Source organism: Cetorhinus maximus, chromosome 16, assembly GCF_964194155.1.
Source record: "Cetorhinus maximus chromosome 16, sCetMax3.hap1.1, whole genome shotgun sequence".
Lineage (NCBI taxonomy): Eukaryota > Metazoa > Chordata > Chondrichthyes > Lamniformes > Cetorhinidae > Cetorhinus > Cetorhinus maximus.
This window is the reverse complement of record NC_135894.1, coordinates 97,518,668-97,546,415: the sequence shown is the minus strand read 5'-3', so window position 1 is coordinate 97,546,415 and position 27,748 is coordinate 97,518,668. Positions and strand designations below refer to the sequence as shown.

The following is a 27,748-nucleotide window of genomic DNA, read 5'->3' as shown; positions in this document are numbered from 1 at the left end:
ATGTTGTCCATCCCATGTCCATCCCAATTTGAGTGGCTTATTAGGCAATTTCAGAAGGCAGTTAAGAGTTAACCACGTTGCTGTTAATCTGGAGCCACATGTAGGCCAGATGAGGTGAGGAGGAGAGATGCCCTTCTCTGAAGGGTATTAGTGAATGAGATGGCTTTTTACAACAACACTGGTAGTTGTCGTGGTCACCATTACTGACACTAGCTTTATTTTTCAGATTTTTTTTTCATTAATTGAATTGAATTCCACCAACTGCCATGGTGGGAATTGAACCCATGTCCCCAGAGTATTAGCCTGGGCCTCTGGATTACTAGTCCATTACCACTATCTCCCAATTTTGCCTTAACACCAAACCCCCAACCACCCCCCATTGCCTTAGCCACTTCCGGTGGGAGCAAGTTCCTTATTCTAACTGCTCTCTGAGTGAAGAAATTTCTCCATGTTTCCTTATTGGATTTATTAGTGACTGCCTTCTATGTATAGCCGCTAGTTTTGGATTGTCTCAAGTGGAAACATTCTCTCCACATCTACCCTATCCAACCTTTCACTATTTTAAGGACCCCTATCAGGACATGAGACATAAAGAAGAAATCTTTATCTAGTATTACATTTTTAAACAGATTTTAATCTTAAATTTTAGTTCTTTTTTAAAATGCAAGACCAAAGATCTGTATTTGTATGAATGGATATGTATTAGAATATTGCTGAAAAGGGAGACTTGTTGCCAAAGCTTGTTGACTTGCATTCATCAGGACAACGCAAGAATATCAAATTTCAAATAATCGTTAACAGTTTATACTAAGGAGAAAAAGATGCTGTATCAGACCAATCAGCATCCTTTTCTCCTGCGGTATAAATTGTTGTGATCATTTGAAATTTAGCATTCTTGTGTTTGTCCCAGTGATTGTAAGATGAAAAGCTTCGGCAGCATGTCTCTTCAGCAATATTGTATTCTGTACCGCCAAGCGATGATATTTTTAAAATAATAAATATCAAAATTTGTATATTTGCCAAACTATGAAATGGACCATCACAATTCAGCCAATGGCTCAAAATACGTTTATTGGACAATTATTAAATATCATCTGTCTATTTGAATGGTGGCTTCACATCCTGGCCTTCCCCGGGTCAATCATCTGACAGAAGTTACTGGATGGTTATTAGAAGTGAGCGGTAAGATAAGGCCAATTGTACCCACACCACAGTTTGGGCACAGAGGTTTTATGGAGGAGGGCGAAATAACTGGCAGCAAGCAGGAGTGTCCAAGGGCAAAATGGAGACAAAAGGCCAAAGAGGAGGTTTATTTCAGGTCAGGAGAACTATAGAAGAGGTCTCAGAGGGCAGATGTGTAAGAATTGAAGGAGAGCTCTGGGGATAGCCAAGTGTTAGAGGAACCAGGTAACCAATTTGCTAACTGGTAGTTGGATCAGGTACCACCTGCTGTGTATGACCCAAGTTACAAATTTCATTTCATCTGCTTAGCCATGGGTGGAGCTGAGGTGAGTTTGGTTAAGAGTTAATGACTGTTTAATAGCATCTTGTACCTAAGATAGTGTTTGCCACAAAATGGGAGTTGATTTGATAGGCAGCATTGTGTTAACACTTCACCATGTTAGCTGGATTTTATTTGCAACAAGTAACTTCACTCGTTCCTTGCATTTTTGTCTAATTTAACATATGTAGGTTGATGAACACAAAGATTGTGTAAATCTCTCCTGCGGCTCTTCACAGACCTACATTTGTCTTGCCTTTTTAATTTAATCAAGGAGCTTGGGAGTCACGGCCAAGTGCAGATAGAAACATAGAAGATAGGAGCAGGTAATTCAGCCCTCTGAGCCTGCTCCGCCATTCAATATGATCATGGCTGATCCTCTATCTCACCGCCATACTGCCGCTCTCTCCCCATTCCCCTTGATCATCACTGAAGTTGAAGATTAGGAGAAAAGATGAGCTAAGTCAAGCAACTGGGGTTAGTTGATACTAAGCTGAAGTTGAAAAACTATACTGTAGATGTAAGGAGAAAGAGAGAGCTGATGGAGGGAAGGTGACCCACCGGTTTCTGTTCATGGGAAAAAATGAGAGTAAGAACACAGTTTGATTACACTGCATTTGCAAGAGACAAAGAAAGTCTGCATTTATATAGATACTTTCACAACCTCAGGACATACCAAAGCATTTTACAGCCAATAAAGTGCTCTTGAAGTCTAGTGACTGTTGTCATGTTGGAACCGTGGCAGCCAATTTGCACATAGCAAAGTCCCACAAACAGCAATGATGTCATGACCAGATAATCTATTTTAGTGATATTGTTTGGCACTGGGGTGGTGCTCTCCTCAAGCCCCCAACTCGGTTTCTGTTGAAAATAATCTCACTTTGGACATTTGACAGAAGGTGTTTGTGGGTTGCGCTTAATAATGCTGAATTGTCCCTTCTTTCCAATGGCCGTCCAGGGCTCCCTAGTTTAAAGTGGCAAATAGAAATGCTTCTTGAGGCTCAATTATATGAGGAGCAGGTAAAGCTTGAAATCAGGGTGTCTATATATAACTGTAAATGAGGCAACTGTGGTGCAAAGCATGGAGCAACATGGACATGATCTAAGTGTTTCTCTGTTAATATGAATTACATTTTGATTCTTGGCTTTATAAATAGAGATATGGAGTGCAAGTCCAAGTGTAAATCTTTATAGATCACTTGTTAAGTCTCAGCTAGAGGATTGTGTCCAATTCCAAGCACTACACTTTAGGAAGGATATTTCTTTATTTTTTCATGGGATGTGGGTGTCACCAGCAAGGCCAGCATTTGTAGCCCATCCCTAATTGCCCTTGAACTGAGTAGCTTGCTCGGCCATTTCGGAGGGTAGTTAAGTGTCAGCCACATTGCTGTGGGCCTGGAGTCACATCTAGGCCAGACCAGATGGCAGATTTCCTTCCCTAAAGGACACTAGTGAACTAGATGGGCTTTTACAGCAATCAATGATAACTGCCATGGTCACCATTAGTGATACTAGCTTTATATTCCAGATTCATTAATTGAAATAAATTCCACCAGCTGCTGTGGTAGGATTTGAACCCATGTCCCCAGAGCATTAGCCTGGGCCTCTGGATTACTAGTCCAGTGACATTACCAACTTGGAGCAGTGCAGAATGATAACAGGCATGGAACTTCAGTGATGTGGAGAAAGCTGGGATTGTTCTCTTTAGAGAAGAGAAGATTTAGGGGAGATTTAATAGAGATTTTTTTTAAATCACAAAAGGGCTGTGATACAATTAAAGAAATTAGCATAGAAAGGGAGGAGGTTCTAAGTGGTTTGGCAGGCTTAAAAGTAGATAAATCTCCTGGCCTGGATGAAATGTATCCCAGGCTGTTGAGTGAGGCAAGGGAGGAGATAGCAGGGATGCTGGCAATAATTTTCAATACCTCTCTGGCCACAGGAGAGGTGCCAGAGGAATGGAGGACAGCCAACGTGGTACCGTTGTTCAAGAAGGGAGGAAGGGATAAACCAGGGAACTACAGGCCAGTCAGTCTAACCTCAGTGGTGGGGAAACTATTGGAAACAATTCCGAGGGACAGAATTAATCTACATTTGGAGAGGCAGGAATTAATCAAGGACAGTCAGCATGGTTTTGTTAAGGGGCAGTCATAATTTGATTAAATTTTTCGAAGAGGTAACCAGGTGTATAGATGAGGGCAATGCATTTGACGTAGTCTACTTGGACTTCAGCAAGGCTTTTGATAAGTTCCCGCATGGGAGACTGATAACGAAGGTAAGAGCCCATGGGATCCAAGGCAATTTGACAAATTGGATCCAGAATTGGCTGAGTGGCAGGAAGCGGAGGGTGATGGCTGAGGGGTGTTTTTGTGACTGGATGCCTGTGTCCAGTGGGGTTCCACAGGGATCGGAGTTGGGTCCCTTGCTGTTTGTGGTATATATAAACGATTTAGACTTGAATGCAGGAGGGTTGATCAGTAAGTTCACGGATGACACAAAAATTGGTGGGGCAGTAAATAGTGAGGAGGATAGCCTTAGATTACAGGAGGATATAGAAGGGCTGGTCAGATGGGTTGGTCAGTAGCAAATAGAATTTAATCTGGATAAGTGTGAGGTGATGCACTTGGGCAGGACAAACAAGGTATGGAAATACACGATGAATGGTAGGACCCTGGGAAGTACCAAAGATCAGAGGGACCTCGGTGTGCACGTCCACCGGTCCCTTAAGGTAACGGGACAGGTAGATAAGGTGGTTAAGAAGGCATATGGGATACTTGCCTTTATTAGCCGAGGCATAGAATATAAGAGCAGGACGATTATGCTGGAACTGTATGAAACACTGGTTAGATCACACCTAGAGTATTGTGTGCAGTTCTGGAATCTGCATTATAGGAAGGATGTGATTGCACTAGAGAGAGTGCAGAGGAGATTTACCAGGATGTTGCCTGGGCTGGAGAGTTTTAGTTATGAGGAGAGATTGGACCGATTGGGGTTATTTTCCCTGGATCAGAGGAGATTGAGGGAGGGACATGATTGAGGTGTATAAAATTATGAGGGGCATAGATAAGGTAGACAAGAAGGAACTTTTCCCCTTGGTGGAGGGATCAATAACCAGGGGGCATAGATTTAAGGTAAGGGGCAGGAGGTTTAGAGGGTGGTGGGAATCTGGAACTCACTGCCTGAAAGGATGGTAGAGACAGTAACCCTCATAACATTTAAGAAGTATTTGGATGTGCACTTGCAATGCCATGGCATACAAGGATATGGGCCTAGTGCTGGAAAATGGAATTAGAATAGGTACTTATTTGACCAGCGTAGACGCGATGGGCCGAAAGGGCCTTTTTCTGTGCTGTAGACCTCTATGACTCTAAAAGGTCCAGAGCAGAGATGAGAATTTTTTTACGCAGCATTTTGATGATATGGAATGTGCTGTCTGAAGTGGCAGTGAAAACAGATTCACTAGTAACTTCCAAAAGGGAATTGAATAGATACTTGAAAATGAAAAGGTTGCAAGGCTATGGGGAAAGAGCAATAGAGTGCAACTAATTGGGTAACTGCTTCAAAGAGCTGGCACAAACACAATGGGCCGAATGGCCTTCTATTTTGTATAATTCAATGATAACGGTTACCTGGCGTATTTTGCATGATAGCGATGTCTTTCCACAACAGGAGTAGTACCGGAGGTTACACTAAGATGGAGGTTACTGCTCTTGGTTTATGTCCACATATAGCCCTCATGATTGGAAACCACTGATATTGCAGTCACTGGAGACTTGTGTTCCCTCCGAGCTGCATGGTCGAACAGCAACCCAAGCATTCACTTGCAAGTTGAGCATAAACTGGCCCTTTTAAATTACTGCGGGTGTGTAGTCAGGCAGGAAGATTTAAAGGGACCCTTCACTTAAATCACCCCCACACTTCAGAAAAAAAAGAAAAAAGGTTGTTGGAGACTGAAACTCTTAGCTTTCAAATGCTCCTTCCCCCTAACTTTTTTGGTAGTTGTAACTGTTCATGTGTACAGTTTGTTACGTGTGCAGGAAGCATTTGATTTGGGTTTTATTTCAGTAACCAACATCACCAACAAGCTTCCATCAGAGTTTGGCCCTTGGGGAAATAATGAGAGAAAATGACCTCTGTGCCACTTTCTGTTTGATTCATTGTGTAAATAGATTGTAAGCAGGATTTTCAGTGGACCATGGTTGGTTACAACAGCGTACTGGACAAATCCGATCTGCATGATCGAGTTCACTGTAAGTGTTATGCTGTAGCAAGAAGCAAGAAGTTGAATGTTTATTAAAGGAAGGTGGCAACATTTCAGTAATTTTTTCCCAGCAGATTTATTTGTCATGTTTCCCACCTGTTACTTAAGGCTTTAATAGACCAGATGGCACATTGTGTCAACCTTGGCTCAGTAGATTACATTTTGAGAGTCAGCTGCTGTGAACTCAAGTCCCTACATCCAGAGCCTTAAGCATATAATCTAGGCCCGCACTCCCAGAACAGTGCTGAGGGAGTGCTACACTCTCAGAGGTACCGTGGTCCTGATGAGACCTTCAACTGAGGTCTCGTCTTGCCTCTTAGGTGGATGTAATAAAACACACTCTTCACTAGAAGAGCAGAGGAGTTCTCCCAGGCATCTTAGCCATTTATCCCTCAACCACCAACACTAAAGCAGTTTTATTGATCATTTATCTCATTGTTCATTGGATCTTGTGTGCAAATTGGCTGCTATATTGTCCTACATTATTATCGTGACTATTCTCCAAAGAAGCATTTGTATATGTTTACTCAGAATCATATAGCACACAAAGAGGCCATTCAGCCTATCCAAACAATCCCACTCCCCTATTCTATCCCCATTGATTTTGGGGGTCAAATTGTCATGGGACTAGGGCATATTGTAGGCACTTGGGGTTTTGGACGAAGAAGAAGAACAAGGACAGGTTCTGTTTAGGCCTGACGGTGAAAGTCTTGCTCCTATTTCTTGTGTTCTTATTGACAGGGTAGATGCAGAAATGTTGTTTCTTCTGGGTGGGGAGTCTAGAACCAGGGGACACAGTCTCAGAATAAGGGGCAGGGCACTTAGGACTGTGATGAGGAGGAATTTCTTCTCTCAGAGGGTGGCAAACCTTGGGAATTCTCAACCTAGAGGGCTGTGGAGGCTCAGCCATTGAGTATGTTTCAAGACTGAGATCAATAAATTTATACATATTTAAAATATCAAGGGGTGCAGGAAAATGGCCTTGAAGTAGAAAATCAGCCAGGATCTCGTTGAGGGGCTCGATGGCCTCCTCTTGCTCCTGTTTCTTTTGTTCTTATTTGGTGGGGATGTTTTGAAATGCAAAGGCAGTGGGGGAAATGTCAGTGCAGGAAAAGGTGTCATTGTCTGTCCAGTAGACAGAAAAGTATAGTGGCACATCAGAGACATTGGTGGAAACTAGTTGAAAATGCAGTCCCACAGGGATTGAGTTTGGGATTGCTCTTTCTAACTTTATTTAATGGTGTCCAGAAAGAACCCTTCGGGGTGTCCCAAAACGTTTTACAGCTAATTGTTAAGTTTATGGGTGACACCAAATTTGGTGCATGAGTGAACAATGCTGACTAGTGTGTGATAATCCAATGGAATCCAGACAGTCTAGGTCACTGGGTGGAGAGATATCAGATGGAGTTCGATGCAGGGATGTGTAAAGTCATGAGATTAGAAGAATCAAAGAATGCTCAGCACATACTAATGATAAAATGCTTGAGGCAATGCAGCAGGGTGGAGCTCTGATAGACAGGTCATCGAAACTATTGCTTCACTATCCGCAGATGGTCAATAAAACAAAACGTTGCAACATATGGCTAGGGTTTGTAATTTATAAGCCAAAGGAGGTGATTTTGAAACTGCGTCAGGCTGTGGTTAGACCACATCTGGATTACTTGTTTAGGCTTAGTCTCTATGTTGCCAATTCTAACATGACACTGACAGTACTGAGTTTTAATGTTAAACAGCAACACAAAACACACCATCCAATTAAAAAAAAGCTAGTAATTCAAGCTAAATGTCTGAACATTTATCAATATTTTAGTCAGTCGCCTCTTCACCCCTGAGACCCGGGTTTGAATCCAGCCCTGAGTGATAAGGTGAAAAACTCCTTTTTAGAATCATAAAGTAGTGCAGCTTAGAAGGAGACCATCCAGCCCATCGATTCTGCTTCGGCTCTTTCAATGAGCAATCCAGTTGGTTCCGCTCCCTGGCTCTTTCCCCATCTCTGTAATTTTTTTCTTCAAATATTCATTCAATTCTCTTTGAAACCAATCATTATGTAAAAGTTTTACCTCATGTTACCCCTGCTTTTGCCAATTGCCATAAATCTATGCTGTCTGTTTATTGATCCTTCAACCATTAGAAACAATTTGCTTTCTCTACCTAAATTCTTCATGATTTTAAACGCCTCTATCAAATCTCCTCTTAGCCTTCTCTGCTCTAAGGTGAACAACCCCAGCTTTCCTAGTCTTTTCACGTAACTGTAATCCCACATTCCTGGAACCTGTTCTGTAACCTCCGCAAATCCTTCAGGCGCTTCTGAAAGTGTCCAGGTATCAGGCTGAACTAATGTTTTATCTACTGGTTGCAATACAACCTGGAATTTGGGACAATCTCAGTTTGCAACATAAAACCCATCCAGTCTTCCTCAGAGGTTGCAGAATGCAGTAGGAGCTGAATCTACATCTTTCTGAATCGGGAGTGATTAGTACCACTAAGGAAAGAGAGCGTTCATGTTTGTACAGCGACTTCAGGTTTCCCTAAAGCACTTCAGAGCTAATGACATACTTTTGGACTATTGTCACTGTTTTAATTGTAGGGAAATGTGGCAGATAGTTACTGCACAGTAAGATCCCACAAACAGCAAGTGGTCAGATAATCCATTTTGCTGATGAATGTGAAAATGGTTGGTGCTCGATTTCTCAACATGATCTTCTGTCACTTGGATGAGCAGAGAATTTACGAATGCAAGTGAATTTTTTGTTAGCTTTGGTTTTGGGAAGTCGTTTCAATGCAAGTCGTTTGTCCCATTCATGTTGAATTTACAAAATAGTCATTCTGCTCATCGTAGTTAATGGAACAGGGTGGGAAGTTTCTGCCTTTGTTGAATGACCAAGTACCTAACAATTTGATTCACCCTGCATGACAAAACCAACGTTGTCTCCAAATGTGTACAATTTCACTCTGTACGTAGCAGAAAGATGTATCAATGTGTAGCAGTGCCATAAAGACCATGAAGATGCAAGCTGTCCATCCCCAATCAGTGCTGAGTTAGCTGATCGCACACAGGGCTGCTATATAGATGCTCCCATTGGGCCCTGGGCTATGGAGTAGAAGATCTTCCCATGTTCCTGCTCCAGATTGCAAATCGGTGTCCATGCAGAGAAGTGAACATGTTTTGATGATTGGTGACAGGGCTCAGGTGTGATGCTCCATATGTTGAGCAGCCAGCCAAAATTTACTGTCTGAAAAATGGCCAGTGTGTGAATTGCCCCTCTGATAGTCCCGCAAGAAAAAAATTGGTTTACTTTACCTCTGTGTGTCTCTCTAGTTCCTTAACTGTGTGATGGTTGACACTTAACTGCCCTCTGAAATGGTCTAATAAGCCACTCAGCTCAAGGGCAATTAGAGATGGGCAACAGATGTTAAAAAGACAAGTCTAAAAGCACCATCTCAATGCACAGAGCATTCGCAATAGGGTAGATGAATTAACAGCACAAATAACTATAAATGGGTACGATATGATTGTGATTATGGAGACGTGGCTGCAGGGTGACCGAAGCTGGGAACTGAATATCCAAGGATGCTCGATAGTTAGGATGGACAGGCAAAAAGGAAAAGGAGGTGGGGCGGCGTTGTTAGTTAAGGATGTGAAATCAGTGCAATAGTGAGAGAGGATATTGGCTCAGAAAATCTAGATGTAGAATCAGCCTGGTGGGGCCAAGAAGCAACAAGGGGCAGAAAACATTAGTGGGAGTTGCCTATAGGCCTCCAAATAGTGGTGATAAGGTAGAGGATGGCAATAAACAGGAAATTAGAGATGCATGTAACAAGGGTGCTATAGTAATGATGGGTGACTTTAATCTACATGTAGACTGTGCAAACTAAATTAACAATAATACTGTGGCAGATGAAATCCTGGAGTGTGTACGAGATGGTTTTTTTAGACCAGTATGTTGAGGAACCAACTAGGGAACAGGTTATCCTAGATTTGGTATTGTGCAATGAGAAGGGTTTAATAAATAATCTTGTTGTGAGGGGTCCTTTAGGGAACAGTGACCATAATATGATAGAATTCTTTATTAGGATGGAAAGTGAAGTAGTCCGTTCTGAAACTAGGGCCCTAAATCTGAACAAAGGAAAATATGAAGGTATGAGGTATGACTTGGCTAAGGTAAATTGGGCAACTTCATCAAAAGGCATGACAGAGGATAGACAATGGCTAATACTTAAGGAACAAATGTATGCATTGCAACAGTTATACTTTCCTTTCTGGCGCAAAAGCAGAACAGGAAAAGTGGCTCAACCATGGCTAACAAAAGAAATTAAGGATAGTATTAGATCCAAAGAGGAGTCATATAAAGCTGCTCGAAAAAGTAGCAAGCCTGAGGATTGGGAGCAGTTTAGAATTCAGCAAAGGAAGGCCAAGAGATTGACTAAGAGGGGAGAAATAGAGCATGAAAGTAAACTTACAAGGAACATAAAAGCAGACTGTAAAATCACAGAATCTCGCAATTTTAATGGCACTGAAAGGGGCCATTTGGCCCATCATGTCTGCACTGGCTCTCCAAATGAGCTTTATGACCTGGTGCCATTGCCCTGCACATGGGATTCGGGGCAATATATTGGCATGGATTGAGAATTGGTTAGCAGACAGGAAACAGAGAGTAGGAATAAATGGGTCTTTTTCGGAGTGGCAGGCAGTGACTATTGGGGTACAGCAGGGATCAGTAATTGGGCCCCAGCTATTCACAATATATATCAATGATTTGGATGAGGGAACCAAATGTAATATTTCCAAGTTTGCCGAATGCACGAAACTTGGTGGGAATATGAGCGATGAGCGCGTTAAGGGGCTTCAAGGCAACTTAGTTTGAGTGAATGGGCAAACACTTGGCTGATGCAGTATAACGTGGATAAGTGTGACATAATCCACTTTGGTAGGAGAAACAGAATGGCAGAGTATTATTTAAACGGTGATAGATTGGGAAATGTCGATGTACAAACGGACCTGGGTGTCCATGTACACCAATCACTGAAAGCAAGCATGCAGTTGCAACAAGCAGTTAAGAAGGCAAATGGTATGTTGGCCTTCATTGCAAGAGGACTTGAGTACAGGAGCAAGGATGTCTTACTGCAGCTGTACAGGGCCTTGATGAGACCACACCTGGAGCATTGTGTGTAGTTTTGGTCTAAGAAAGGATATACTTGCTATAGAGGAAGTGCAGTGAAGGTTCACCAGACTGATTCCTGGGATGGCAGGATTGTTGTATGAGGAGAGATTGGGCCGACTAGGCCTATATTCACTGGAGTTGAGAAGAGTGAGAGGAGATCCCATCGAAACATATAAAATTCTGACATGGATGGACAGACTGGATATAGGGATGATATTTCCTCTGGCTGGAGTGGAGGCAGCGGGGGGGTCCAGAACAAGGGGTCAGAGTCTCAGGATATGGGGTAGACCATTTAAGACTGAGATGAGGAAAAACTTCTTCACTCACAGGTGGTGAACCTATGGAATTCTCTACCACAGAGGGCTGTGGAGGCCAAGTCACTGAACATATTTAAGAAGGAAATAGATTTCTGGACTCTAAAGGCATCAAGGGGTATGGGGAGAGTGCAGGAGTATGGTGTTGAGATAAAGGATCAGCATGGTCATATTGAATGGCGGAGCAGGCTCAAAGGTGCTGAATGACCTACTCCTATTTTCTGCGTTCCTTTGCTTCTAATGCCAGTGACACCCACATCCCATGAAAGAATAAAGAAAAAAAGCTGTTAAATTAGTAGGCCAAATTAGAGTAATGAGGCATAGAGGCTAGAAATATTCTCAGCATTCTGACCTCTCTCCACTTGGAATTGAGGCTCCCGATCACTTTCCCCTGACGCAACAATGATTTGCTTTTATTTAATATAGTATAACATTGCAAAGACGCTTCTGAAGAGTGTAACTAGATAAAACCTGACACACACCAAAGGAGGAGATATGAGGACAATGGACTAAATACTGGGTCAAAGAGGCTTAGGGAAGGAATTCTAGAGTATGGGGTTTAGACAACTGAAGGCATCGCCACCAATGGTGTGACAAAGGAAATGGAGAATGCACAAGAGGATTGCTGCTGGAAAGTGAGAGTATGAGAGTGCTGGATGAGACAGCATACAACTCGTAGCCGGTTGTCACTCACTGCCTGGGCTCCAGACAAATGATCACTTGGAGAAATTGCCAGATAGCACCATAGTGCCCTATCTTAACCAGGACATGGTGCGCTGAGGGGGCTGGATAATGAGTGGGAGAAGTAAGCTATAGGGAAATATGATACTTGCACATTAAGTAACCCCCCTCCCCTGCTGTGATTTGCATCTGTTACAGAAATGGCACCATGAATACCGAATGTTTCGAGAAATGACTGTTTGTGTTATGATTGGCCTGGAGCTGTTCCAAAAGAAAAGGTAAGGCAATGATGATGTTGAATATAGCAAGCGTACCCTGATTTTTATTGTGAAGTTTAGCGCTTTTTATTCTGTTCTATTTCACCTGCTGGATTAAAAAGACAAGCTAATTTTCAACTGATCGCTAGGAATTTCTACTGTCTGTATTCTTTTTCAAATGCATGAAATGGCGTCATCCTTAGTGTTGTGGTTTAAATCCTGCTCGTTCCTCTAGGTGGCAGACGTGCCACTGGCTTCTCTCTCTCCACAAGCCTGTTTGAGATGGAGCTTTAGTGATTTCTTCCCTCTACTTGAGTCAAGGCAGTAACCAGGCCAGAGAATTATCTGATCTGCCTGACAGCAGCAGTTGGCAGCTGCTGCATCAACTCTGCAGCCGAGTAGATAAAAACCATTCCTGCAGCTTCATCCAGCACCCCAGTTGATAAAAGGACTGTGACCCTGATTGATACAGAAAGAAAAGAGGGCTTGCATTTACATAGCTCCTTTCACAACCTCAAGACATGCCAGAGCGATTTATAACCAGTAACTTAAAGGGTAGCCACTGTTATAATGTTGGAAATGTGGCAGCCATTTTGTGCTCAGCAAGACCTGACAAATAACAGCTTGATGATAGCCAGATAACCTATTTTAGCCATGTTGGTTGAGGGAGAAAAATTGGCTAGGACACTACAGAGAACTCCCCTGCTCTTTTTCAGCTGTGGCTCAGTTGTCAACACTTTCACCTCTCAGTCAGAAAGGTTGTGGATTCAAGTCCCACTCTAGGACTTGAGCACAAAAATCAAGGCTGACACTCCAGTGCAATACTCAGGGGTTGCTGCACTGTCAGAGATAAAATCTTTCATGTGAGTTGTTGAACCGAGGCCCCATCTACCCTCTCAGGTGGATGTCAAAGTTCCCATTGCTTTATTTCAAAGAAGAGCAAGAGAGTTACCCCCGGTGTACTGGCCAATAATTATTTCTCAGTTAACATCACAAGAATAGATTATCTGATCAATATGACATTGCTGCTTTTGGGAGCTTGCTGTGCACAAGTTGGTTGCCTCATTTCCTGCATTACAACAGTGACCACACTTCAAAAAGAAAATACTTAATTGGCTGTAAAGTCGTTTGGGATGTACTGTGGTTGTGAAAGGCATTATATAAATACAAATCTTTCTCAAGTCTTCCTTCCAAAATAACATGCCAGGACCTCCCAGTGAGGGGAAGGCCCTAGAGTCGGACTTGAACCCAAAGCTTCTGATGAAGTGCTTCCTTTCCCGGTTTGTGAGGACTGATCTCAATCACGAGCAACAGTCCCAGTGTCCCTTAGCTAGGTAGCACAAATATATGTTACACAGCCTAGCCTTGTATTCCCCCAAATATAGATTGGAATGATCGAATTGAGGTATTTAGGTAATTAAAAGATTTATTGCAATTGCTACTGCTGCTTGTAGCTACTGCTACCATGGGATCTACTGTCATGATATATCATGCTCTTCTGTCTTGTACCATCTTCATACATCCATGTAGCTTGCCTGTAACCGCTGTGTGATGTCTGTCATCCAGCTATGCGTAGGTCGACCCCTCTTTCTGCTGTCCTCCACTTTGCCCTCGAGAAGAGATCTCTGTAGCTTTTAAGCTCTGGTTAAATGGCCGAAATACTGACATTTTCTTTTCTAGATGCCGCTTTTTAGAGTTCATTTTGCTTGCAATTTCAGGCACCTCTTCATTGTTCTTATGGTCTGTATATGGAATTTTAAGCATATGTCTTACCATCCACATTTCAAAGGACTCCATTTTCTTCCACAGATCTTTACTTATTGCAGTGGAAAGAGAGAAACTATTTCCTCTGGTGAGAGGAGTCTAGAACAAGAGAGTATAACTTTAAAATTAGAACCACATCATTCAGGGGTGATGTCAGGAGGCACTTTATCACCCAAAGGGCAATGGAAATCTAGAACACTTTTTCTTCTCTCTCTCTCTCTCTCTCTCAGCCAGGGGTCATTTGAAAATTTCAAAACTGAGACTGATAAATTTTTATTAGGCTTTATCAGCCATAATTTAATTAAATGGCAGAACAGGCTCAAGGGGCTGAGTGGCCTCCATCTGTTACTATATTTGCCAGTGTTCTTAATTCTGATCACCATCTAGCAACCCATGTTGCAAGATGAACATTGGACATTGATTAAGAACTGAGCTGGTCTTGGCTGTCTGCACTCATTGACTGGGCTCACCAGTGAAGAATGTTACTATGGGTGAGGAGCCAGGGGACTGCTAGTTCCAGTGGAATCATCTCCCCAGTTCAGAAGCTTCAAGAATAGAGGGGAAAATTAGGAGAGGTGAAGGAAGGCCTTAAAATATAATTGACCATTTCAGCCCCTGCTCCAAACAACATTCCCTAGCTACTGACACCATCCCCCTCTCTGGCAACAGTCTGAGATAAACCAGTCTGTTTGAAGCCTTGGTGTCACATTTAACCCCGAGATGAGCTTCCCACATCATAGTCACATCATGACTAAGACTGCTATTTCCACCTCCGTAACATCACCTGACCTAACCCCTGTTTCAGCTTATCTGCTGCTAAAATCTTCATCCATGCCTTTGTTATCTCTGGACTTGACTATTCCAAAGCAACTCTGGCTGGTTTCCATATTCTATGCTCTGTAAACTTGAGGTCATCCAAAACTCTACTCCTGTGTCTCAACTTGCAATAAATCCTGTTCCCCCATAACCCTTTTGCTTGCTGACCCATACCGGCTCCCGGTCAAGGAATGTCTTAATTTTAAAATTCTCATCCTTGTTTTCAAATCTTTCCATGTCTTCACCCTTCCATGTTTCTGTAACCTTCCCCAGCCCTAGAATCTTCTGAGATACCTGTGCTTCTCTAATTCTGGCCTCTTGAGCACCCCTGATTTCAATCATTCTACCTATGGTGACCATACATTCAGCTGCCTTGGCCCTAAGCTCTGACATTCCCTCCCTACACCTCTCTTCTCTTTCCTCCTTGAAGACGCTCCTTAAAACCTGCCCTTTTTAATCAAGCTTTTGTTCATCTGACCTAATATCTCCTTATGTGGCTCGGTGTCACATTTTGTTTTATATTGGTCCTGGGACATTCTATTCTGTTAAAGGGCTATATAAGTATCAGTTGTTATCTTAAAGGAGGAGGGAGAGGTATAAAGTCAGAGGTTTAGGGAGAAAATTCTAGAGCATGTAGATGAAGAGCACGGCTGAGCAATGAAAATCTGGTTGCGCAAGAAGCAAGAATTGAGGAGCTCAAAGATCTCAGAGGGTTGTAAGGTAATAGATAGGGAGGGGCCAGTGCACAGAGGAATTTGAAAACAAGGATGAAAACGTAGGTCAGTGGTGATAAGTGAACGGATCCTGGAGAAGTTAGGATACGAACAAGAGAGTTTTTTTTTCCCCAAACGGTCAGAATGAAGAATAACGAACTTGGCGTGTAGGAATGTTCCTTCCTGCCCCACAATTACCGCACCCAAAGTCCAGACAAAAAAATACCTGATTCCTCTGTTAACACGGGAACGAGTAAACCTGATGAGGAGTTGAAACACACGGATCAAGAAAGTCTTGGTTGATTTAGCTAATTTCAGGCAGACAGAGGTAGATGGCCTTCTATTGACCCCCACTGCCGTTACATTCCTGGTGACCTGCCATCCTGGAAAATGTGCCCGTCACATGAGAGCAGGGTGAGAGTTTGGCAATGAGGCCCTCAGCAGTCAAATAACCTGCCATTCATTGCTTAAGCTCGCATATGGAAATTGACAGGACAGCAGGAGCCCCCTACCTTTAAAATTGTAGGATTTAAAACATATTTGCATGAAATGCTCTTCATTTCATGGAGATGATATCACAATACTTGTTACTGAAGCTGTTTTTGTCTTTCCTGAAAAATTCATCTGAAAGAAACCTGCCAAGTACAAAATTCTGAACCCATGTCATTCAGGAATAGACCAGATTTGGCTCACTCAGCCACCAGCTGCACTGGGACCTAAACATGAGCAAGTGCAATGAACTAAAGCCGTTTTTTTTCTTATTTAATCCCCTTTAACCATTTGCTTACCTAGTTTTTAACAAAGAATCACAGAATCACAGTGCAGAAGAGGCCCTTCGGCCCATCGAGTCTGCACCGACACGTGAGAAACACCTGACCTACCTACCTAATCCCATTTACCAGCACTTGGCCCTTGAATGTTATGACGTGCCAAGTGCTCATCCAGGTACTTTTTAAAGGATGTGAGGCAACCCGCCTCCACCACCCTCCCAGGCAGCGCATTCCAGACCGTCACCACCCTCTGGGTAAAAAAGCTTTTCCTCACATCCCTCCTAAACCTCCTGCCCCTCACCTTGAACTTATGTCCCCTTGTGACTAACCCTTCAACTAAGGGGAACAGCTGCTCCCTATTCACCCTGTCCATGCCCCTCATAATCTTGTACAACTCGATCAGGTCGCCCCTCAGTCTTCTCTGCTCCAACAAAAACAACCCAAGTCTATCCAACTTCTCTTCATAACTTAAATGTTTCATCCCAGGCAACATTCTGCTAAATCTCCTCTGAACCCCCTCCAATGCAATCACATCCTTCCTATAATGTGGCGACCAGAACTGCACACAGTACTCCAGCTGTGGCCTCACCAAGGTTCTATACAACTCCAACATGACCTCCCTACTTTTGTAATCTATGCCTCGATTGATAAAGGCAAGTGACCCATATGCCTTTTTCACCACCCGACTAACATGCTCCTCCGCCTTCAGAGAAAGAATGTAACATTTCATAGCACCTTACCTCACCTCAAAAATCGCTATGTACTTTCTGTAGAATGAATTGTCAATCTTTGATTAGAACAGAGAAACTTGACATTTACCACAATATTAACTTGCATATGCAGCACCTTTGACGTAGGAAAATGCCCCAAGGCACTGCAAAGGAGAGTTAATAGGTACAAAGGGATAGCAAGCCACATAAGGATATATGTGGAATGGATGACTTAATGTTTGGTCAAAGAGGCGGGTTTTAAGGATGGTGTTAAGGGGAGAGATTGTGGCAGAGGGGTTTAGGGAGGTAACTTCAGAGCTTAGGGCCTAAAGAGCTGAATGCACTGATGCCAATTGTAGGGTGGAAGGAGTTGGGGGGATAAGCAACATTCCAGAGCTGCTGGTGGACTCTAGTGCTAGAAAAGATTACAAAAATAGAGTGCGGTGAGACCATGAAAGGGTTTGAATAAGCGAATGAGAAGTTGAGACTTGAGTTGTTGGGAGCATGGTCGGATCAGCGAGCACAGGGGTGGTGGGCAAAAGGAATGGTGTGCAATAGAGTGCACACAGCACAGATTTAGTACCTAAATTGTGACAAAGCAGGGTTAGGATCGCAATTAAGTATGCCTGGATATGGTGAAGGAAGGAAGGGCAGCAGTATTGATAAGAAACAATATTATCAGTCATGAATGCTAAGAAGAAAAGTGATGCAATTAGAATTACTTTGTTTCAGATATTGGACGGGATAGTCATAAAGAAAGAAGTAGTACTCGAAGGGTTGAAATCCTTGAAAGTTGATAAGTCACCAGGGCTAGATGGATTGTTTCAGAGGCTGCTGAAGGAAGTCAGGGAGGAGATAATAGATGCTGAGGATGATTTTCCAATCTTCACTCGATACAGAGGAGGTACCAGAGGACTGGAGAAATGCAAACGTAGTTCCATTGTTTAAAAAGGGATGAAAGGAAATGCCAAACAATTATAGGCCAGTTAGTCTTGCATTGGTAGTGAGCAAATTAGTAGAATCAATCCTGAGAGATATCCTGGTGGAGTGGGCGGTAAAGTGCAGATGGATTTTAACAGAGAAGTGTGAGGTCATACATTTAGGGAGGTCAAAGTCACAGGGATTACACAATAAATGGGAATATACTAAGAGGGGTAGATGAAGTGAGAGATCTTGGCATACAAGTACACAGGTCCCTGAAGGCAGCAGTTCAAGTAGACAAGGTTGTAAAGAAGGCATATGGAATGCTCTCCTTCATTGGTAGAGGTATAGAATATAAAAGCAAGGATATAATGTTGGAATTGTATAAAACACAGGTGAGGCCACAACTGGAGTATTGTGTGCAGTTCTGGTCACCACATTACAGGAAGGACGTAATAGCAGAAGAGGTTTACAAGAATGTTGCCAGGGTTAGAAAAGTGTAGCTACGAGGAGAGATTGGATAGGTTGGGGTTATTTTCCTTAGAACAAAGAAGGCTGAGAGGTGACTTGATTGAGGTGTACAAAATTATGAGGGGAATAGACAGAGTGGATAGGATAAAATTGTTTCCCTTGGTGGAGAATTCTAGAACCAGGGGACATAGATTCATGATAAGTGGCAGAAGATGTAGGGGGGACATGAGGAAGAACTTTTTTACGCAGAGGGTAGTGGGTGTCCGGAATTCACTGCCCGAGTTGGTGGTAGGGGCAGAAACTCTAAACTCTTTTAAGAAGTACCTGGATCTGCACCTTAAGTGCTGTAAGCTGCAGGTCTATGGGCCGGGTGCAGGAAGGTGGGATTAGAAAGGGCACCTGGGTGTCCTTGGGCTGACATGGACAAGATGGGCTGAATGGCCTCCTGTGCTGTAACTTTTTTATGGTTTTCTATGGTTTCACCTACAGCATTAATAACTGAGACCATGTTCTGGGGGAAAGTATCAGACTTCTCTCTGTTGAGGAACCCCTTGTTTACAGTGCCGTGGTGTCATTCTTGATGAACCACCTTCATCTTTGACCTCGTGATGAGTGCCAAAAAAAGTGTCGTATCAATTGGAGATGTGCAGACCCACCGGATTTGCCTGTGCTGGTTCCTTCTGACTTGTCCTGCCCTGCTTTCTTGCCCTCTTCTCCACTGTTAAGAAAGAAATGCTGGCATTTATATAATGCCTTTCACAACCTCAGCACATCCCAAAACACTTCACAACCAATGAAATACTTATGAAGCTCAGTCGTTTGTAAATGTTGGAAACAAAACAGCTTATGTGAGCACAGCAAGATCCCACAAACAGTAGCGTGATAGTGACAAGGCAGTTCTTTTTTTTCGTGATGGTGGTGGAGGGATAGCTATTAGTCGGGACTGGGGGGAACTCCGTCACTGTTCTTCAGAATAGCGCTGTGGGAGGCGCTTATGTCCATCTGAGAGCCTAGGCAGCTTAACATCTTATCTGTAAGGTGGCACTTCTGAGGGTATAGCCACTCAGTATGGCACTAAATTGTCTGCCTAGATCATGAGCTCAAGTCTCTGATGCGGGATTTGGGGAGGCGATGGCATAGTGGTATTGTCACTGGACAAGTAACCCTGAGACCCAGGGTTCGAATCCCACATGGCAGATGGTGGAATTTAAATTCAGTAAAAATCTGGAATTAAAAGTCCATGAAACATGGACCATGAAACCATTGTCGATTGTTGTAAAAAAACCCATCTGGTTCACTAATGTCCTTTAGGGAAGGAAATCTGCCATCTTTATCTGGTCTGGCCTACATGTGACCCCAGACCCATAGCAATGTTAAACTCTTAAATGCTCTCTGAAATGGCCTAGCAAGCCACTCAGTTTTATCAAACTGCTAAAAAGTCTCAAAAAAGGAATGAAACCAGGCGGACCACCCATCATCCACCTAGGCACTGGAAACGACAACGGCAAACTCAGCCATCTTGACCCTGCAAAGTCCTCCTTACTAACATCTGGGGGTTGGTGCCAAAATTGGGAGAGCTTTCTCGCAGACTAGTCAAGCAATGGTCTGGTATAGTCATCCTCACAGAATCTCTCTTGAAGATCATGCCCTGATCATCACCATCGCTGGGCATGTCCTTTCCCACCGGCAGGACAAACCCAGCAGAGGTGGCAGCACAGTGGTATACAGTTGGGAAGGAGTTGCCCTGGGAGTCCTCAACAATGACTCCGGACCCCATTAAGTCTTATGGGCAAGGAAACCTCCTGCTGATTACCATATACCACCCTCCCTCAGCTGATGAATCAGTGCTCCTCCATGTTAGAATACCACTGGAAGAAGCACTGAGGATGGCATGGGTGCAGAATGTACTCTGGGTGGGGGACTTCAGTGTCCTTCACCAAGAGTGGCTTGGTTGACAGAGCTGGCTGAGTCCTGAAGGACATAGTTAGACTGGATCTGCGGCAAGTGATGAAGGAACCAACAAGAGGGAAAAACATACATGACCTCATCCTCACCAACCTGCCTGCTGCAGATGCATCTGTCCATGACAGTATCGGTAGGAGTGACTGCCACACAGACCTTGTGGAGAGGAAGTCCTGTCTTCACATTGAGGATACCCTCCATTGTGTTGTATGGCACAATCACCATGCTAAATGGGATAGATTTTGAACAGCAAGAGTGGATATCCATGAAGTGCTTTGGGCCATCAGCAGCAGCAGAATTGTACTCAAACATAATCTGTAAATTAAGGCTCGAAACGTTAACTGATTTCTTCTCCGCCAATGCTGCCAGACCTGCTGAGTTTTTCCAGGTAATTCTGTTTTTGTTTTGGATTTCCAGCATCCGCAGTAGCTTTTAGCTTTTTGTTTTTATCTCTGTAAATTAATGGCCTGGCACATCCCCCACTCTACCATTATCATCAAACCAGGGGATCAACCCTGATTCAATAAAGAGTGCAGGAGGGCATGCCAGGAGCAGCATCAGGCATACCTAAAAATGAGGTGTCAACCTGGTGAAGCTATGACACAGGACTACTTGCATGTCAAACAGCATAAGCAGCAAGTGATAGACAGATCTAAGCAATCCCACAACAACCAACAGATCAGATCTAAACTCTGCATGCCTGCCACATCCAGCCATGAATGGTGGTGGACAATTAAGCAACTCACTGGAGGAGGAGGCTCCACAAATACCCCCATCTTCAAAAATGGGGGAGCCCAGCACATCAGTGCAAAAGATAAGGCTGAAGCATTTGTTACAATCTGCAGCCAGAAGTGCTCAGTGGATGATCCATCTCAGCCTCCTCCGGAGGTCACCAGCATCACAGCTGTCAGTTTTCAGCCAATTCGATTCACTCCTTGTGATAGCTAGAAATGGCTGAAGACACTGGATAGTGCAAAGGCAATGGGCCCTAACAATATTCTGTCAATAATACTGAAGACTTGTGCTCCAGAACTTGATGCGTCCCCTAGCCAAGCTGTTCCAGTACAGCTACAACACTGGCATCTACCCGGCTATGTGGAACATTGCCCAGTTATGTCCTGTACACAAAAAGCAGGACAAATCCAACCCGACCAATTACCGCCCCATCAGTCTATACTCAATCACCAGTAAAGTAATGGAAGAGGCCATCAACTGTGCTATCAAGCAGTTGCTTAGTAATAACCTGCTCACTGACACCCAGTTTGTGTTCCGCCAGGGCCACTCAGCTCCTGACCTCATTACAGCCTTGGTTCAAACATGGACAAAAGAGCTGAACGCCCAGGTGAGGTGAGAGTGACTGCCCTTGATATCAAGGCCACATTTTACTGAGTGTGGCATCAAGGAGCCCTAGCAAAACTGGAGTCAATGGAAATCAGGGGGAAAAATCTCCACTGGTTGGAGTCATACCTAGCACAAAGGAAGACGGCTGTGGTTGTTGGACATCAGTCATCTCAGCTCCAGGACATCACTGCAGGAGTTCCTCAGGGTAGTGTCCTTGGCCCAACCATCTTCAACTGCTTCATCAATGACCTTCCTTCCATCATAAGGTCAGAAGTGGGGATGTTTGCTGATGATTGCACAATGTTCAGCACCATTCGTGACTCCTCATGCTGAAGCAGAACATGTCCAAATGCAGCATGACCTGGACAATATCCAGGCTTGAGCTGACAAGTGGTAAGCAACATTTGCACCATACAAGTGCCAGGCAATGACCACCTCCAACAAGAGAGAATCTAACCATTGCCCCTTGATGTTCAATGGCATTACCATCACTGAATCCCCCACTATCAACATCCTGGGGGTTACCATCGACCAGAAACTGAACTGGACTAGCCATATAAATACTGTGGCTACAAGAGCAGGTCAGAGGCTAGGAATCGTGTGACGAGTAACTCACCTCCTGACTCTCCAAAGCCTGTCCACTATCGAGAAGACACAAGTCAGGACTGTGATGGAATACTCCCCCACTTGCCTGGATGAGTGCAGCTCTCACAGCAATCAAGAAGCTTGACACTGTCCAGGACAAAACAGCCCACTTGATTGGCACCACATCCACAAACATTCACTCCCTCCACCACCAACACACAGTGGCAGCAGTGTGTACCAGTTACATGATGCACTGCAGGAATTCACCAAGGCTCCTTAGACATCACCTTCCAAACCCATGACTACTACCATCTAGAAAGACAAAGTCAGCAGATCGATGGGAACACCACCACCTGGAAATTCCCCTCCAAGTCACTCACCATCCTGACTTGGAAATATATTGCCATTCCTTTACTGTCACTGAGTCAAAATCCTGGAACTCCTTAACAGCACTGTGTGTGTACCTACACCACATGGACTACAGCAGTTCAAGAAGGCAGCTCACCAGCACCTTCTCAAGGACAACTAGGGATGGGCAATAAATGCTGGCCCAGCCAGTCAAGCCCATATCCCATGAATAGATTAAAAAAAAGAGAACACCCTGAGTTAGAAGTGCGATTGTCACCACTTGGACACTGTTGGCAGATCTGCTCTCCATAGGGTGATCACATGCTGAATAGATCTTCAGAAATCTTTATTCCCTGCATGTATTTCAGGAGTGGAGTCAGCTTGATATTGAACTCAGCATTCCTCTGTTGGGCTGCACTTCATCCATGTGTACTCTGGGGACTTTGTTCTTCCAGGATATTTCGCAGTGTGCTGTTCTTATCTATCACTTTTCTAGATCCCTTTTCCATCATTTCATACACTATTTACTGCTGTGCTATACACTAGTACTACCCACAGAAATTGTTTGCTCATTCACTTGCTGTTTTGGTCCCACTCCAATTAAGCACCAAACTCCGACTTAAAGCTAAACCTCTTGTCTCCTGTCATTCACTCAGCTTCCTACTCAACCAGATTCTCCCAGCTCAAGCCCTCCATATTTGCTCCATGGCACTTCCACTACTGCTTATATGCTCCCTTTTCTATGTTTCATCCTAACACTCTCCTCACCTTGAACTGCTTACAGCAAACCAATCTCATTGATTTCCTTGGCTTCCTGCTTAGTGTTCATTAGCAAACATTCTAAAACATTGCTGTACCAATGCTATATAGATGGAATTTATAATTTATTTCCCTGGGAGTAGTGCTCAAATGCAGTTTAGGTTGCTGGGAGAAAACCTATTCTGTTTGCTGGCTGTAGGAGCCCTATGTTCAACAGGTTTGGGAAGCTCAACCCAGTTACTAATGGACACAGACTCTCAGGGCCAAATTACCCCTAATTTGTACCTTTGGCTAAAGAGTTGGCAATCTCAATCACAGACACCATTAGTTTGAAAAGATGGAAAAATGTTTAATTGTGACCGTTAAACCGTTATCGATTGTCATAAAAACCCATCTGATTCACTAATGTCCTTTAGGGAAGGAAATTTGCTGCCCTTACCAGGTCTAGCCTACATGTGACTCCAGACCCAAAGCAATGTGGCTGACTCTCAAAATGCCCTCTGAAATGGCCAAGTCATTCACTCAGTTCAAGGGTAACTAGGGATGGGCAACAAATGCTGGCCTTGCCAGCAATGCCCACATCCCATGAAAGAATAAAGAAAAAAATGACAACTTTTTACAGGGCAGTCTAAGCTTGTATATAACATATTTTCACCTTAATTTGTGCTTAAAATCAACTTGTGACTAAAGCAACCTTTCATGGGCTCTCTTCCCCAGAAGTCATTCCCAGTGAATACAATTCATGTTGACTGAGCCACACCGCCTTCATAACTATTCACACTCTTGCAATATGTAAAACCCCCAGATTAACAAGCAGCCTGTTACTCACTTTGTCTGTAAACCAGCTGAATGCCTGAATTCTACTCTGTAACTCTCTTCGTCTTTCCACCTCTTCACCTTCTTCTCCTCTCCCTGCTTCCTTCTCTCCCTCTCCCTCTTCCCCTCTCCTGCCAGTCCACCTGCCCTCCCTCACCCCATGCACCTCCACCCACCCTTTCCCCTTCAATTTTCCCCTCCCTCCTTCCCCTTCGCTTCCACTTCCCCTTCTCCTCCTCCTCCTCCCTCACCTTCCCCCGTTCCTCTTCCCTTCCTCCTCAACCCCCTCTCCCCCTTCCCTTCCTTGTTTGATATTTGTTGCTTTCCGTATAAGCCATCTAAATCCAGTGGTTGGATTCAGCATGTAGCTCCATCCCAATATCTGGCATGCATGCACATCATTCACACCCCAATGTGTCCCACTGAGCCGTGGTGTGCCAGCTGTGGCCCAGTGGGTAGCACTCTCTCATTTCTGAGTCAGAAGGCTGTCGTTTCAAGTCCCACCCCCAGAGACTTGAGCACGTAAACTGGGCTGAGACACTCAGTTACGGAGGGAGAACTGCACTGTCAGAGATGCTGTCTTGCAGATGAAATGTTACACCGAACCACTGTCTCCCCTCTCAGGTAGCCTATTTTGAAGAAGACCATTGGAGTTATCATCATCAAAACATTGCCACCTTGCTATTTGTGGGAACTTGTTGTGCACAAATTGGCTCCTGCATTTCCTACAACACTTCAAAAGTGCTGAATTGGCTGTGAATCACGTTGAAGTGTCCTGATTGATAGACTAGGATAAGGTCACTGGATAACACAGGAGAGTAGCAACCTGAGCTGATGCCTTTCCCGATCCTCCTGTATAAATACATATCTTTCTTTCTATAAATGCAGTCTCTCTAACAGTGTGGAAGGTGTAATAAGTTGAATTACTATTGCACATTGAAAGTGTTCGATGCTAAAGTTTTTCGTCCCCTTTAACAGGAATCTGCTGCAGTACTAACATCTGATTCCAGTGTACATAACACTGGATATTTCAGGTCTTTGTTATCTTTAAGGTTCTATGGCAATGTTCCTTAGTCCTGCCCTCTAAGAAGCAATTCAAATAAGTGGGTGAGTGGCCAAGTTAGTCTGGCTAGCAACCAGTAAGAGCACTGGATAGCCCTGCTTTTCATCTGTCAATATTCTGTTTTGCACTCTCAGCAGTGCAGTTTCATCTGCCCAGCGACTAGTCAGAAGCAGGGCATATGTGTGGGGTGTGTGTATGTGTGCATGCATGCTTGTGTCTATGTGTTGTGCTTGTTTATGTTTTCAGCTGAATCTCCAAGGGTCTGAATATGTTATTTTGACCACCAAAGATCAATCAGGGAAGGAATTTAAGCTCCTTGCTTCCCTGGCTGCAGGCCCACAGTTCCAGTTCTGAGAAGAGTCCCAGGCCATTTCGACAGCTGCTGAACATGGTGAATGAGTAAATGGGGCCACACAGTGCGGCAAACCCCCTGGGAACAAGCACTTTAAATGGCTGCACTGTCACCTTCCCCCAAAACATTGGAATAAAACCAAACTTGGAGATTGCCGTGTACAGTTTACAGCATTTAGTTGTCTGGGATGGCAGGGGAGAAGCACATTCGGCAGCGAAACCTTCCTGTTAAACTGTTGAAGTTATTTTCATGATGCCTGCGCTTTTTAAATGGTTTCAAAGAAGCATTCTAGATTGCATCTTTGAAACTGTTCCCAGAATCAGCCCTGTGTATTCACAGCTGTCAATTTTGTCCACCAAGATTTTTCATAGATGATGAGTTGGCCCATTTAAAAGGAGAAAGAATCTCGCCGTCAATAGAGTCCCTTGTTCAGCTTCCCCTCCCCTTGCTCTCAATGCGCTGACTTATCGTCGCTTACAGTTCTACAGGTTCTGGAATCTCATCCAAGTGCCCATTAATCAGTTGTGAGTGCTGACGATCTGTTCGACCTTGGGGAAGGGAAGAGACCCAGCTTGATCCTGTTTTCACCTGACCGCCTTTTTGTAGCAGGAGTTGAGGGGAGGGTCACTGGTCAGCACAGAGGAGTAGGACCTCAAGCTGATCTTTCCCAGTCCTCCCCTCTTCCCTAGCTCGGTGGCATTGAAATTAATTGTGGCATTCCTTTCACTTCCATTGTCCATAAACACATGCAAACAAAGTGCTGTGGGGTTTATTATTTTTAGAGGAATATAATTAAAAAGACATGAGTTGAAGAGTTAATTACTCCTTAACCTTCTAAACTTAGATAGAACCTCGGTTAGACCACCCTTGCAGTACTGTGAACAGTTCTGGCGCCCATGTTATAAAAAGGATTTAGAGACACTGGAGAAGGTGCAAAAAGAATGACAAGGATGTCACCAGAACTGATAGGTTACAACTGTTAGGAAAGACTTAATGGGCTGAGGATCTTTTCTCTAGGAAAAAGACTGAGAGGTGACCTGAGAGAGGACTTTACAATTATGCAAGGGTTTGATAAGATAGACAAAGAAGATGCTTCTTCTTGAGAGGGAGAACTAGGGACCATAAATATTAGTTTAAATATTAGGGAGTTCCAGGAATTTGACCCAGCGACAGTGAAAGAACAGAGGTATAGTTCCAAGTCAGGATGGTGTGTAGCTTAGCGATGATATTTCCATGTGCCTGGTGCCCCTGTTCTTCTGTGTGGCTCAGGCTGCAGCATGTATTACATAATGTGATGAGTAACCTGTGGGGTCTTTTTTCAGTTACAATGAAGCCTTGATGTACCTTATCCATGCTTACCAATATAACAAAGAGCTGCTGTCCAAAGGGATATACAGAGGGCACGATGAAGAGCTGATGTCACATTACAGGCGCGAGTGTTTGCTTGTAAGTATAGTTTGATGACACAAACAATGCATAATTAACATATTCGTACAGGTAGCCTCTAAGCAATGACTCACGAGTCAAAATGTAACATTTGCTGTTTTGTTAATACAGTCCTGCTCCGTGTAACTTTGTGATAATTAGAATCTGCTGTAAAATCTGGGCGATAAGTTGCATTGTTACCCATCCACTCCCCTTCTATTGGTGAGCAAAAGAGCATGTATGAAAGTTGTAACTTGCACATCAGGTTTTATCCATATCCCAGTGTTGTTAAGGATGTTTGGATTATTGAGCTAGGCACTGCCCTGTTAACATTTGGATATTGGTTCAAATCTCGCAGTGACTTATGGGACGAAAGTTCTCTTGTGTTGGCTGGAATGGTTCTGTCTCTGTTGAGTTTGGGAAATCTCAACCTAGTTTTTACTGAGGGGGCAGGAACCCTTCCTTTAATTAGCACTAAGTTAACACTCACCATGAGGTCACAGGGGAGGAAAACAGAAAAACATTACACCAGTACAGAAAGTGACACCTGAGACATGGGCAGAATAGTTTTCCTGTGGATCTAATCTTTTTAGTAAGTTAAATAATGAAAGGTGCAACTCCCCTGTAAGCATGAGTAATTTGGAAAATAATATGTATTACATATAATTCATGACATAGAATTTGCAGCACAGAAGCAGGCCATTTGGCCCAATTAATCAATGATGGTGTTTATGCTCACCCAAGCCTTCTCCCACAATT

The 27,748-nt window shown here is 43.7% G+C and overlaps 1 protein-coding gene across 6 annotated transcripts in view; it reads left to right on the top strand.

Moving 5' to 3' along the window:
* The window catches only part of usp25 (ubiquitin specific peptidase 25), a 148,935-nt gene that overhangs the window by 112,580 nt on the left and 8,607 nt on the right, over window positions 1-27,748 (top strand). For all 6 annotated transcript variants that reach the window (XM_078560387.1, XM_078560388.1, XM_078560384.1 and 3 more), the window contains 2 exons: window positions 12,115-12,194; window positions 26,887-27,010. In XM_078560387.1, the coding sequence (XP_078416513.1) occupies window positions 12,115-12,194; window positions 26,887-27,010 (204 nt within the window). The remainder of the gene's footprint in view (window positions 1-12,114; window positions 12,195-26,886; window positions 27,011-27,748) is intronic.